Genomic DNA, 14,245 nt, shown 5'->3' with positions numbered 1-14,245 from the left:
ACACAAGGCGTGATCGGCTGCAGTGATAATGTAGTGCTCTCGTGCAGTGGCCAGCAAAGCTGATCTATTCGCGCCGTCATGGGTTCGAAATCAAGTCACAGAATGTTTATTTGATTTCTGCATGCTATGCTAATTCTGTTGCTATGCTAGGTTTGTCCAAGTCAGGGTCACCCTCCATAGGCTGCAGCTTGCACGACACTCCTCTGAATTAACCTGAGCTTACCCGAGTTACTCTGAGGCCTGATACAAAATTCCTGTTTGGGGCCACTTTAAGTAGTGCTTTTACACGAAAATGCATTTTAAGTACCTGTCAACACCCCAGACAATCTTTGAATGTGCATGAAGGGAGAGCAGATTTTTAGATTGCAAATCTTGCCTTATTTTTCTCATAACAATTTCTCCCGAAAGAATGAATTAGAAATTAGAGGCACCAAGCATTTCTATTTGGAAGTATCAATGCTGTGCACGTTGACACTGAATTCTGAGCCAAAGCTTCACATGCAAATGAATCAGCACATCATGAATTCAAAGCACTGGCCAGTTCAAGATACTGCACATTTAAAGGACTATAGATACCTAATTTTAGTTGCATGTTTTCTTCTTTCTAATGATGCGTTAGACATTAGAATGCATGGATCAGCACATGGTATTTGCCTACGACCGCTAAATAATTTGTAATTGAATTTTTTTTCTCATGCAGTTTTGGTTTTCGTTTCACCAACCGAACAAGCTTCCCTTCCCGGTTAGTTCAGTTGGTAGAGCGACTGCTCCGGTGAAGCAGCGGTCCCAGGTTCGAACATCGGAGCAGGACGAATATTTCTTTAACTACGAAGTTTCTGTGAAAGGTGAATGCAGCTTTCCTTTGTAGCAGCATGCTGCGTTTCGGTGGATGCCAAATGAGTGATACTCCCTTATTACAAATCTACTTTGCCTTGGGGGATTCCCGTAAACATTTGACGAACAGTGGCTATGACGTAAGCTTCACCTTTACGTCATGTGAGGCACAAAAAAGCCTGTGATACAAATGCTGACACACAGTTTAACATTCACTAAAATTCACTGCAACATTTAATCCAGCCCTCTTCAAAAGATGAATGACAACAAATGACATATCAGTATTTATATTGCCCTTTTTGCAGCAGTTATATTGCAACTACTCACCACAGCCACCATTCAGTTGATGAAACTGAAACCAAAGCAACATTAAGAAAAAATTCAATTATAAATTATTTAGCAGTCGGGGGCAAATATCATGCAGTAATCCATGTATATTAGAGGGGCTCTGAAAACGCCTTCCGAGGACAGCACATTAACTCACTTAATCACTGCACTGTGTTGCCATGAAAACCGGAGCCAAATAATACTCTTCTACACGCAGCAGAGGACCCACAATCGCGCGTCAAAGTTGGCGAGCCCTTCCCGGTGACCTTTTCATGCTCGCACCCTCCTTTGTCCCCCGCATCTGCGTAGACAAGGTTTGAGGTGGCCATTGGTTAGATTCTTTCAGACGTCAGGCAGCTACCGTGGCCGCGGCCAATAAACCGCTTAGCTCCGGCGGGTCGGGAAGCTCCGCTCCCAGAGGGGGGTCGGCGAAGGAGCGCCTACCTTCCAGCGTGCAAAAAGTGACGAGAGAGGGAAATGCGCGAAGACGCTGAAATTCAAATTTTAACTACAGATAACTCAGCTTCTACAAAGCGCATTTAAAAAATCCTTGCTGGGCACTATTCGGGAAGCGGCGTGCTTCAATATCCCAGGCATGCCGCAACTTTATTAGATCCCCCTTCACAGCCCCTTTCATGTCTAATGCCTCTTTTAAAAGAAGAAAGCACACAAGCAAAAATTTGGTCTCGTAGTCCTTTATGTATTTTATTTCTTTAGTACAGGTAAATAATTGGGCCTTCCACAATGATCTCCATATTCATTAGGAGTAGAAAGCTGTTCAGCCAACAAATATATAAAGGCACCTTTCAGGATGGTCGTGGAACAAGAACAATTAAGAACTTGACACTGAAACTTTTCCGCAGTATTTTTTCTGTCCTTTTCTACTGCCATCAGGGAAAATTTTTACTTGCAGATAGGCAAGTTTATTTCTAGTTGCACATTGAAGACTTCCAAAATCCAAAAATTGTAAAAAATGTCCAACTTTATTTCATAATAAAAAAAAGAAACATTGATATTCCTTGATATTTTCCTGAAAGTGCTTCAGTAGGTGCTAAGTCGAGTGTAGCTCTAAAGTGCTGCATTATTTCGTTCTAAACTACAAGTTAGGTGCATATGCAGACCATATTTTGTTTCTCATCATTATAGGGACACTGAGAGCAGTGTGTTCAGTAATAATCATCATCATCATCAGCCTGGCTGCACCCACCGCAGGACAAAGGCCTCTCCCATGTCTCTCCAATTAATCCTGTCCTGTGCCAGCTGTGGCCACCCTATTCCCGTTCACTGTTCTCAGTAAATATTTATTCGCGGGCTCTTTTGGGCTATGTTAATATTAGTGCAGCAGCAAAAGGCGCACTTATTAGCAAGAAACTGGTGACGTCCTTAGCGGAAGGGATGGGTTGTCACGGTTTTGAAGTGACTGGGGGCGTAGTGCAGCCTCCTGTGCTTTGTAGTCTCTGTAGATGCACCACAGTTTACTTGCGGAATTGGCCTGTGGTGACGACACCTGTATTTCGTTTTTTGGTCTTTTCTGGCTGATGAAAGCTCCATTTTCGATGAGAGTTGTTCCTTCGTGATTAGAACGCCATACCCTGTAGATACAGGCAACCTTCTGTTTGTCCTCGGTGTTGCTTTAAACATCCGTTAATAGTAGTAATGGTCACAAGTTGGGACTTTGCACAAGACCGCATGTGGTTTCAGTGTATTCTCCGCAATGGCAGAGTTTCAGGTAATAATTTGAAACCTTCGTTTAGCTTACTATCCCTGTTTTTAGCATGTAAAAAGGTTTGCAAGTATTTTATTCCGCTTACAGTCTGATCTGGCAAATACCAGCAAAGAAAAAAAAAAAAGCCTTCCTTCCCGACGTGAATGCCTCAATGTCTAAGTTAGTTTTTCTGTTGTTTAATGTATATTTGTGCCTATTTAATGCTGTTTTGTGTAAATTTTATATCGTTAATCACTCCCCACAGAGATTATTGTTTGTGCATTTTAGGATGGTGGCTTTTTAAATGGAAATCTGAATAAGCCGATGTGAAAAGTACTACTAGGCTGAGACGCAAGCCAGGGCGGACACGGGTACAACGAGACGATACCATTTTCTGGAGTTTGCTTACACGAGACATCGCTTGACAGCACAGACTTATGTTCTCGTCTCTTGGGTACATAGTGTTTCAGTATTTTACATGAAGCTGCTAGTAAATACCTTGTTCAGGTGTAATGAGTCTGATTCCGTAAACTGTGTTATGAAATAAATAGAGCCATTCTTGTCACAATTTCCACAGCAAATGGTCTTGCACAAGGTCATAAACTAGTCCAGAACTGCTTCCACTACAAGACGGTGGTGCAGGCCACATAAGAAACATTGCCTACGTCTTACTTAATACATTCCTATATCTGGGGATATTGCGTGCCTTTTTTTTTTTCCCCTTTTCCACTCTTGTCACAAACGTGTGCAAGTTGGCTATGTGGGAGGTCCTGAGTGCTGATATGCGAAGTCACTGGTTGTCTCTGTGCCCTCCCTTCCAGGCAAAAGCAAGTTGCCCAGTGTGCCTTTACTAGCTGCTAACGCCTTGGTGCGCACATTTGCCTTGCCCTCTAGCGGAAAATACCGATTTTGTCTCTTGGCTTTGCTGGTGTTGGAGCTCGTCCAGCTGATGTCTGTCCCAAAAGGGGCTAGTGGTACACAGTGCGAACGTGTGGCTTGATTTTTGATACAGCCAAGCAGGATTTGCTTAATTCTGAAGCATGTGGTCCAAAATAATGGCGGAATTCGGAGTTATTTGATATGGCAGTGGATGTGAAAAGATAACCTTTTTTCTCAGTGGTGTACTTTTTCTGAACCAGGAAACTCAGCTGTTCAATGCCCAGCGAGGCGGAAATGGTAGACAGTCTTCTATTTTCATAGCTCTTCCTTCTTTTATGTGTAGACATTGCTGGCACAGATGCTGTGTTGTTGTGTGGAGTACATTTCCTGGACTTCCTCTAAAGTTCTCTGAGTAATAATGACGATATCAGAGCTTTATAACCACCTCATCCGATTCACAAGTGGTTGTTAGCACGTTGTGCTCGCTGCTAAATTTAATAACAATTTGCTGTAAGGAAAATTGCAACTCTTTAGCAGTGCTTGCACTTCCTGAGGACACAAGCAACTTTAGCTTGCTGGCATGTACAGAGAATCTGCATATTTACAGAATTAAGAGGCCATTGTCACGCTTTCTGGAGTTCCACAACCACGAAGCACAACTGCAAGTTTGCACACCTTTGACATTAGTTTGATTAAAGTGGTTGTGCTTCACCAAAAGGCTGTAGATGTTTTACCTAAGTGTTCTTTAAATCGGATTCCAAGCCGTATTACCTCACGAAATACTCCAGAATACTGGCTGGCATTGACTGGGCCAAGAGAAGCTACATGAAGAAGCGAACCCACTCGTGTTCCGACTCAATCGCAAACGTGACCCGCAAATACAAGCGTCCAAAGTATGTAATTAGATTTTGCCACTGTGCTGACAAAAATGTAACCACATGTGGCTGGTGTGAAGTCCAACTTGGTACTGTTGCTATTGATAACATAAGGTATCCACTATCCAGTAATGGAAGGGAGTGAACTATGGTGTGACTTGTGCATTTAATTTTATAGTTTAAAACAATATAATGCTGCACTTTATTGTTTCACTAGAATTGCTAGTAACTGAAGGTCATTTAGAGAAATATTTTTAAACATTGACAATTTTTTTAATATGCGAATTGAACCTGGCCATGGTGTTGCAATATTCGAATTCTGGAAGATCTCGAAACACACTTAAAAAAAAACTTGCTTGTTTGGAAGTAGGAGATTTTCCTGATGGTAATACAATGGATTGAAGAAAAATGCAGCAAAGTTTCATCATTACGTTCTTGATTGTTTTTGTCCCATGGCTTTTTTGAAATGTGCCTTTTTTGGAATGCATAGCCTTTTGAGCTATGTTTACAATTTTTTTTCTGCGAAATTTTAGCTGCCTAAAAATCATTTCTCATTGATTCAAACTGAAAAGTATGCATATAATAATATGAAAAGTTTAAGGTTTGACAAAACAGTATATTTTGTTCTATATGATTGCAAGCTTGCAATTTTGCAAAGTTGCAAAAGCGACATTTTCCACCATTTTTGATTTGAAATTTCTTTTTTAGAGAACTGCAGCTGCTTTCGCAGAACTAAGGTCTTTCGTGTAAACACATTTGCCATCACATATAAAAATTAATTTGATTATAAAGAACAGTCATGGACCTTGATTGCTTCCTTGCCTGAACACACCCATTTATTTATTCATGTCACCCTTAAAGGCTTTCGCCGGGGATGAATTATATCAGGCACATTAGACATTGAAAACAGTACATAAAAAAGCAAGAAAAGAAAAAGCATTTCAAGGCAGATGCTGGGGTGAATTCGGCAACATAAAACAACATCCGTAACTTCGCAAGAGAGCGCAATCCCGTAGCTGAACATTCCGAAGACTCAGACCACAGAATCAACTTTGACAAAACCAGCATCCTCAGAACCAAAACAAATTTACCACAAGAGGCTCCTTCTCGAATCCTGGCACATCCAAACCACCCCGAACAACATCAAGCGCACAAAAGGAAACCTCTACCCAGTATATGCCCAGGGACTTCGCTCTGCAACTCGACGACCCGTCTCCCCATAGTGCCACAACGTAAATCACAGCCCCCCCCCCCCCCCCCCCCCTCACACACACACACCTTTCCCATCACAGCTTTCGTTCTTTTGGCCCACCGCGTCCCCTCCATACTTAATACCGCTAGCTACTGCATCCAGTCACCCCTGATGAAGAAGCTGAGCCGGCTTCGAAACGTTGGGTTTGAAATTAAAGTGTTTTGGTTGGAGATGTGCGGTTTATTATAAGATAAAAATAAATAGCGTGGTGCCATGTTAAGTCGAGGTGAAGGTGCACCTCATAGTAGTCGTAAGTTTGACAGTATTGGGTTAGTAATGCAGATTTGACCATTAGTAAAGAAATAATTTTTTTTTTAGACATTCAGTGTCATTCACTAGGATGAACACCATTAGCTTATTGCACTTTTTAACATAAGAAGAAAGGATAGGTTTGAGCCGGTTTGAGCAATGAGCTAGCAGCAAAGGCAGGTGTTTAAGGCTATAATGGCAGCTCTCTCAAGGTGTGTTGAGGTGTTGAAGTGCAGGCTTTAGGGAAGTTCTGAAAACTGTGTACTTAGCACGAGCTGCTGTGGGCTAGGACAGGTGTCTTGGTTGAATGATGACTTGAAAATTGGACCAGAGCAACATGCCCAAACCTAGCTTAACTCTGTGCTCATGGTGAATATCGCGGATTCCTTCATGGATCCTTGCTGGCATTGAATTGACACACTGGGCAGCGGAACATTTTGCTCGGCTAGATGGCTTCTTAAATGAAGCCGCAACAGACCAGCTTCTGAGTTGTGTGCATCAGTACCGATGTCAAGTCTGCTGTGTTAACCGAATAGCTGTTCACATTCATTTTAGTTTATTTCCTACAGATGCTTTTTGCTCGTTAAGCGAAGTGGCAAAGATTAATACTTCTCACCTACTAATAGTGAAGGTAGTTTTGCACTTGAACTAAACAGGCGAGCATGCACAGCTGGGCAGGGACTGAACAGGGAACGCAGGCAGCTGCATCATTTACCTGCTTTTTCACTTTTGCAAGGATCACCTGTGCTCGGAGAATACTTTGTTTGAGCGTTTTGCTTCCCTTTTGTTCGGCTTTCTATTAGCAATCATCGGCACTCTGTGCTGGCAAGTCAAGGGTTGCAAAGGTAGTGCCACAACTTCCTCATTACCTGTGTTCAGTTTTGCCTGCAGTGGCTCCCCAAAGAGCAGTTTGTCATCTGAGCAAGCTGCCTTAATGCATTAGTCAAATTTTTATCATTTCACTGAAGCCTTGATACGCAGTTCTCAGCTTTTGGTGTGGCTTTTGAGAGGCACAGTGAGTCGTGACCTTTTGTAATTGAGAATGCTGAATCCTGTCTGGCCACAGGCAGTACTGTATTTTCCAGCTGGCAAGCTCTATAAGAGATGCATCTGCTCAGATGTGCCTCTGTGCTCTGTTAAGGCTGGACAGTCCCATTTCTTTTTCATTACCCTCCTCGTTGACTGTTCAGGCACACCTATTTGGGTGCAAAAAAAGTGAAAAGACCATGTGCCTTCTCTTTAGAAAAGCTCCCATTTGGCATCACATTTAAAGGGACTGACAATTGAATTTTAAGGATCCTTGCTCCAGGAGAAATAAATTTGTCATTGAGATAATAAATGGGCCAAGCCTCTGTACTACTCAGCTTACTGTCCAAAGAGATCGATCCCTAGGTGACTTCGTTGCAGCAGAATATTTTTTTCCGAAAATTTTTATATCAGTGGATGCACTCATTTTTATGCATCCTGGTGCTGGAAATTATTATCAGCAAGTGCAATAGCGATAGCATGGCGGAAAAAGTGACAAACCAAAAACTGCCATATTTGCACAAATATAACGACAGTTCTTTTCTTTCCCGCTATTTGTCGGTTGCGAAACACACTTTGCGTTATATTCGGAACCAAGGTACGAGTAAATGCTTTTGTTTTTTTCTCGCTGTTCCTCAAGATAGCTTCAGCCACCTTCACCACCAGACTAGTGAGAAGCCAATATTTTGACAACCTTGGGGAGGTAGGCTAGGAATGGGGAAAGAAGGTGGCGCAGGCCATTGAGAAAGGGAAGGCACTGCTACATAGAGGATTGCATGCATTAACGCTTTGGAGGCTTTGCCACGGCCGAAAATGCGCAGATTTCTGAAGCGTTGCCTCTTGGATGATATCGACGTATCTTTTGCTTTTTTATTTTTGGGTACCGTTCATTCTTTTCCGAGCCCACCGATCCTGAAATGCAGTTGCATGGCTTGAACAAACTGTGGACGAATCATAATTATTTTTTTTTGTTTCATTTCCTAGAGGTCTCACACTTCCTCCTTGCATTATATTTGCAGTCATGTTATATATGTGTAAATATGGCGACACTGACTTGACTGCCAGGCAGTAATTGAACAGTTGTAGTACAGTGTAACATCCACCTACATTTCCACACACACGCACAAACATTCTGGCACAGCGGCTATATCTCGTTGTTGACAGCTTTATTGGATTGTGGCTACCTCTTTGACCAAGAGATGCAAAACACTGTGGTGCCACGCTGTGGCAATAACTCGAAGCAGTTTATCGGTAATGTGAAAGGTGCTTAGCCTCTCATTGAAAGACAGATTGAAGAGTATGTAAACTACAATAAAATCTGACGGACGCTTTTGACACAAAAGCATAATGCATATGATCACGTATAGGTTTTATTTTACTAAAACGTGGTCGTTTATTAGTGGTGCACTGATAATGTCAAGGTTTCACAGCAAGACATTGCTTTAGCTCGCTTTATTGCCATTACAGCATTCGACTCTGTCTGTGTGGGGCGGGAAGTTTTTTCATTTTCATCATAATCTCAAATCAAGTTTTGCTCAGTTGTCGGTCCCTTTAAATTGAAGGCAAAACTGTTGTTATCGTTTTCAAAGGTAGCACTGCATTAATTAGGGGTGTAATGCTCATCAGATACTTGCATGTAGTGTAACAGTTTGCACTCAGCACATTATAGCACCAGAAAGTCTTTGGCACTTGTTCTGCACATATTAATGAGCACCTTCCTGATGATAATGGAGTTCAAGTGGAGCCTGCTGGTTTAACTGTAAGCTGGACCCATTTTCATTTGGGACAAGTAAGGCTCAATGGGTAACAACTGAAACTGCTTGTTGCATTGGATGAACAAGTTCAACCAGTCAGGCATTTTCATCTTGGCTTTCCGTATGCTTGCTTTCCATGATGTGTTGGTGTCGTGCACAATTGTTTCATGGCAGAAACTGATTGCCTCAATTACAGTGACACCCACATTCTTCTGTATGTGATTATATGATCAAGCTTAAGTAAAAGATATAGCGAGGGAATTGTGACTTGCTGACGCCGGTGTTGAACCAAAGTGATGGCCTCACCTTTTCACTTTGTCTGTGTGCACTGTTATTCATTCCATTCCTGAAGAAATTTGAACGACTTACATTTTTTTCACCATGACGTGTGCATATGTTTCCTGCTGATATTGCAAGTACATGTGCATGCTGGTCGCAGCGAGTGTCATTGCGAAACCATGGTGAACACGTTTTGCCGAGACGCCACTGGTTGCTTAGGGTGCGTTTGCACTTCGCATCCTGTGAGAGTGTGTTTGCCTGTCTGTTTGCCATTTTTCGTGCTGTGAACTGCCACTGCGAGAGCATGACACTTTCATTGATTTATCTCCCCCATGCTCTCTGTGACGTAAGAAACGGGGAAGTTGGCAGCGAGGCCCGAAGGAAAATGCACTTCGGCTGCTGCTTTTACCACCGTAACACTGGACACACCCGTGTGCACTGTTGGTCGCTCGCACCCTCTGTTGTTGTGCTTTGTGTGTCTGCATGGGTGGCTTCCCTGTCTCCCCCCCTTTTATCCTGGGCGGCACCTCTGACTGTGTGTCTCTCTCTTCTCTCTCTCTCCCCCACATGGTGTGGCCTCCCGTTGATGTGTGGCTTGTGCATTTGTCTGGTGGTGATGACCTGCTTCTCTGTCCACCGCTGCCTTTCCTCCTCTCTCTTTCTTCCCTCCTGTCTCCATCGTCATCTTTCGGGACACCACTGTGGCCTGCTCCTCCTCTCCAGGATCGGGTAAGTGCTCCCCAAGGGCTGTGGCCACTAACAGGCAGTCGTGCCTGCAGATGGGGAAGGAACAGAGGGGGTTGTGCCCCAAAACATTTGTCCCTTTCCTGCTTTATATTGTTGCCTTTCTGGTCGTTGGCTACTCTTCAGAAGGATAAGAACCAAGGGGGAATTTCGTGCGATCTCGTGTGTCGTGATGTCAGTCGCTCGTCTCGCAGAGCGAGTGAATGTATGATGCGTCATTCTGCTTGGGAGGTATCCGTGCTCTGATGATGAATTTCAGTACAATTGCCTAACACTTTGCTCACTTCATCTCTGTCATGTGTGCATTGCAGATGCACGTGTGAAGTGAGGCATGTGAGTTGTAATTTTCATGGCTTCAAATTTCAGGGCAACACTTGCAAGTGTCGTCCCTTGATGTAGGCCCACAATGCCGTTTACTCTGTTCTAGATCTGATAAACATGTGCAAAGTGGTGGCTGCATATGCGAGACAAGAGCTATCTCCTTTCATTGTGGGCTGCCTGAAAAAAAATCGGGGACAATCAGTGTAATAGGTGTGACATAATGCGATAGCATGCATTTTGTGGCTTGAGCATTGCTGGCTGTTTAATGTCATGCTGCTGTGGTGGTTTAAATCTCCCGCCATTCTGTTCCGCTCCCTGCACGTGAGATGGCGCTTTATTGCACCTTTAAGCACATCGCGTTTGGAAGCGGATGAAAGTTGATGGAGGCGACAACATCCAAAGCATAGCACGAGAAACTGGCAGTAACACTTGCGATGGTAGGGTGCAGCTGTGGTGTAGTGGTACAATGCAGCTGCCAGTGAAGCTGCTGTGTTCACGCAGTCATGACACGGAATCCCGCTCACAGCCAAGTGTCTTCTTTTATTTCACGCCCCAACGGTGTGATGCCTCAACCAACCGAGGAATTTTGTGACTAATGCAAAACGCCACTAGGTTTTTTCCACGACAAGGCTTCTAATGACCTTTTAACAGCTTAGGGTTTAAGCATGCAGTCAACAAAAACTGGGACCTCACTCTGCCTTTGAGCATTCTGGTTTCTATACCTCACTAGGTGTAATGCATGCTGTTGAGCTTGTTTGGCAGGCCAGGCTGGTGCAAAGCTAAGTGCCCTGTCATTAGTGGTAGCATCTGCCACGCTTTTTCTATGCTTTAGACAAGCCATTCATTATGCTAAGTACTACTTGCATGTTGACCCACAAAGGCACGTTACAGGTAACTGTTTAAATAATGTTCGTTGTGTGCCCAGAAGTAGGTGATCAGCACACATTCAGTACATGCCAAGCAGTTGCCGCCTTCGTGCTCCAGGTGTAAATAGTCTGGGAGGGTGTGGGGTGAGGGCAATGTTTACATTAGGAAGGGTCCCCACAGATTGACAGCCAGCTTTGCTGGAAGAGGTCATAATGGGCCTTTTGTACTCACAAGGAACTGACGGAGACGTTATCTTGGTGCCTGTTTTTAGACCACAGGCGAGTCGGGTAGGGAAGGCGCAGAGGCACAGCTGCATTGTTCTTTCAGGACTGTGCTCTGTGAGGACTGCCCACTGGTGGAGTTCTGTTTGTCCAAAACAATTAACCGTTATTATTACCGTAGTTGTCCATGTGGCGCAGCTGTGCAAACTGTGGCCATCGCCATGTTGTGGCATCACTATAGCAAGCACTGACTACTAGATGAGCAATGGAACTACTCAGCGCTTGTTCAGTCTGTCTTGTTTCTCTCCTCATACTGCACTATATGGGGACAGTGCAGGGAATCCATCTCTTTCACGTGGCAGCTGCATGCATAACTTCTCATCACAGCCAAACTCTATGCTTTGTGAAGACGCCTTCCACCACATACTGTGTGTTTGTGTGTTATAGAGAGTGCTATAGGGCTGTTTGATTAATATTCCTTTTGAAATTCCATCTTGTGCTATAGACAGTTTATATATCAACAATGTGCCACTGAATTAACATCGGTGCATATTGCTTGACATTTTACTGGCAAAGGTCTCTTATACTAAAGAGAGAGCAGCAAACAGAAGCATATAATTATTAAGCAGAGGTATTCACATCTGTTAATAGAACTGTGCAGTTACTTGCTAGTACTTCTATAAAAAATTGATTTATGATATTTGGCACTAGGCAGCGCTTGTGTTTGAGTCCTTTGCTTGTCTTGTCCTTGTTAGCACTGCGCTGTAGTCTTAAGTAAGGGACAGCAGTCAGACATATTGGATCCTAAACAATGCTGAAACTCTAGTGCTGCAAATTTGCGTTGTTGAGCATGGCGGTCAGCTCTTATGGTGCAGATTAATTTTTGGCAAAATGGCTAGCATGCCGCACTGAGGAGTTCCTGCTCATGAGGTGCGTCATGCCAGCAGCCACAAATTTAAACAAATACATTTCTAGTGTTCTGAAATAACTTCACTATGGGATGCGCACATCATTCCTTGTGTGTGCAAGTGTCTCAGTGTTGCATCTTTTTACGGTGGATTACACTCTTGGGTTAGGATTTTGCGCAAGGCACATCCACACTAGAGTTACTAATAGGTTCCCAGAGTTTTTCGTTTGTTTTCCCTGAGCCACTCCTTCCTCTATTGGCCAGATGCGATCGCATGGTTGAAAAAGCACCTGTGCATTGTGGAGAAGCAAACTACTCCACATCATTGAGTACTTAACTGTTGCTGACATTGTGTCGGTGCACTTACTGTTTTTCTTCATTGTGCCATTTCATTTCATCCAAGTGCACCTTCATTGAAAAGAATGTTTTTTTTGCAAGAACGTCAATTTTGTGACAAGTGTTCTCTAATTGTTTCGAAGAAATTGCTTGCGATTTGGGGTGTTTTCAACAGATGGCACCACCCATCCACATGGCGAGTATTTTGTTCGTAACTCATAGGCTTTGTTTCAGCCAGTGCATTACTAGCAAGCTGTGTCATTCACTGCAACAGTAATCTGGCTAGAATAAAGCAAGTTCAGCAGCCAAGAACAACCAGATTGAGCTTGCACGCGCTCTGACCGCTCCACCAAATCTTCCTCCTGCCTGCAAGGGTTGCGGCTTTTCGTCATAAGTTGGATGCTTGGGAGAGCAATATGGCAGAGCTACATGCAAATCTGGGAATCTGTACAGTAACTCTAATCCATACAAGACCGCAGTGCCCCTGGCGGTCACTCTGTGAAACGCTGAGGGAGGTGAGTGGAAAGCAGAGACCGGGAGTCTGGCCCAGTGCAGCTGCAAGGAGAGAGATCTGTGGTGCCTTTTTGTGGTAGCTTTGTGAACCACCAAGTGAGGTTGCAGTTTCCTCCTTGAGTGCCCAATGTCGAGCTCATGCTTTTCATTTTTTGTGACTTACTGGGCCCTTTCATTCTCTCCAAAACATCTCGTCGCAATGCTAACCTCACCCCAGCAGTAATGCCTAGGTGCACATACATGGCCTGGGGATGGAAATTGTGCCACTTCTTCTCTGTACAGTGCTATGCTCACCTTCTCACGTGTGTTTGAGCGTACAGCTGATATCTAGAGGCTGAAATTGCTCAGTTACTGGCTGCGCTGTCATGGTGCAGCCACGTGAGGCCAAATCCCTTTTGGAAGAGCAGGTCTTGAAAGAGGTTTCCACAACTGTTGCTGTACAGCATCGCACTTATCACATAGGGAGCCTCCAGATTTTCCATATGATCTGCTAGTGCCCGTAATAATGGTTCCTTTTTTTGACTTGTTTTAGGTGGTTGAAAATGACAGCATAATTTGTTTGCACCTTTACAAATGCTCTGCACAGCAGGCTGTAACGTCTCATATGGGTGACTGTTCTGTGTTTGGGTTTTGGTTGGGGATATAGCTGAAAGTGCTCGAAAAGTCAGGCGAGGAGATGAAATTAAAAAATTTTGCAATAGGCTGGCTGTGGCTGGTGCAGAGCACAAATAGTTGGAGATTATCAAAGTAGGTTTTTATTCTACAGTGTATGTAATCTGGCTGCTGCTGCTGATAGTGATGACGATGATAGTTTATGTTAGTAGCCTGCATTTGTTGTGAGAACTTACCTCTGTTCTGATGGACGGAAAGAAAACATTGGGCAAGGGCGTCAGGGCACAAAATGCCCCAAGCCGAGCTGGAATTCAGCACCAACCAGTGTGTCCTCCTCTTGTGTCGCAGGCGTTTGCATGGTTCAGCGACCTGCTGGTGGAACACGCGGAGATCTTTTGGTCGCTGTTTGCAGTCGACATGGACGCGGTGCTCGCGGAGCAGCCGCCTGACACCTGGGATAGTTTCCCTCTGCTGCAAGTGCTCAACGACTATTTACGCATTGATGGTGGGTCTTTCACTCTCCTGTCCTTGCCACGGAAGGAAG

General features: G+C 44.0%; 1 protein-coding gene across 12 annotated transcripts in view; it reads left to right on the top strand.

Annotated features, from left to right (window-relative positions):
- The window catches only part of Cadps (calcium-dependent secretion activator 1), a 164,567-nt gene that overhangs the window by 99,995 nt on the left and 50,327 nt on the right, over positions 1-14,245 (top strand). For all 12 annotated transcript variants that reach the window (XM_077641032.1, XM_077641028.1, XM_077641026.1 and 9 more), the window contains one exon: positions 14,050-14,206. In XM_077641032.1, coding sequence (XP_077497158.1) covers positions 14,050-14,206 — 157 coding nt within the window. The remainder of the gene's footprint in view (positions 1-14,049; positions 14,207-14,245) is intronic.

This window comes from Amblyomma americanum, chromosome 10, assembly GCF_052857255.1.
Source record: "Amblyomma americanum isolate KBUSLIRL-KWMA chromosome 10, ASM5285725v1, whole genome shotgun sequence".
NCBI classification, from domain to species: domain Eukaryota; kingdom Metazoa; phylum Arthropoda; class Arachnida; order Ixodida; family Ixodidae; genus Amblyomma; species Amblyomma americanum.
The sequence above is the reverse complement of the archived record's forward strand: the minus strand, read 5'-3'. Positions and strand labels throughout refer to the sequence as shown.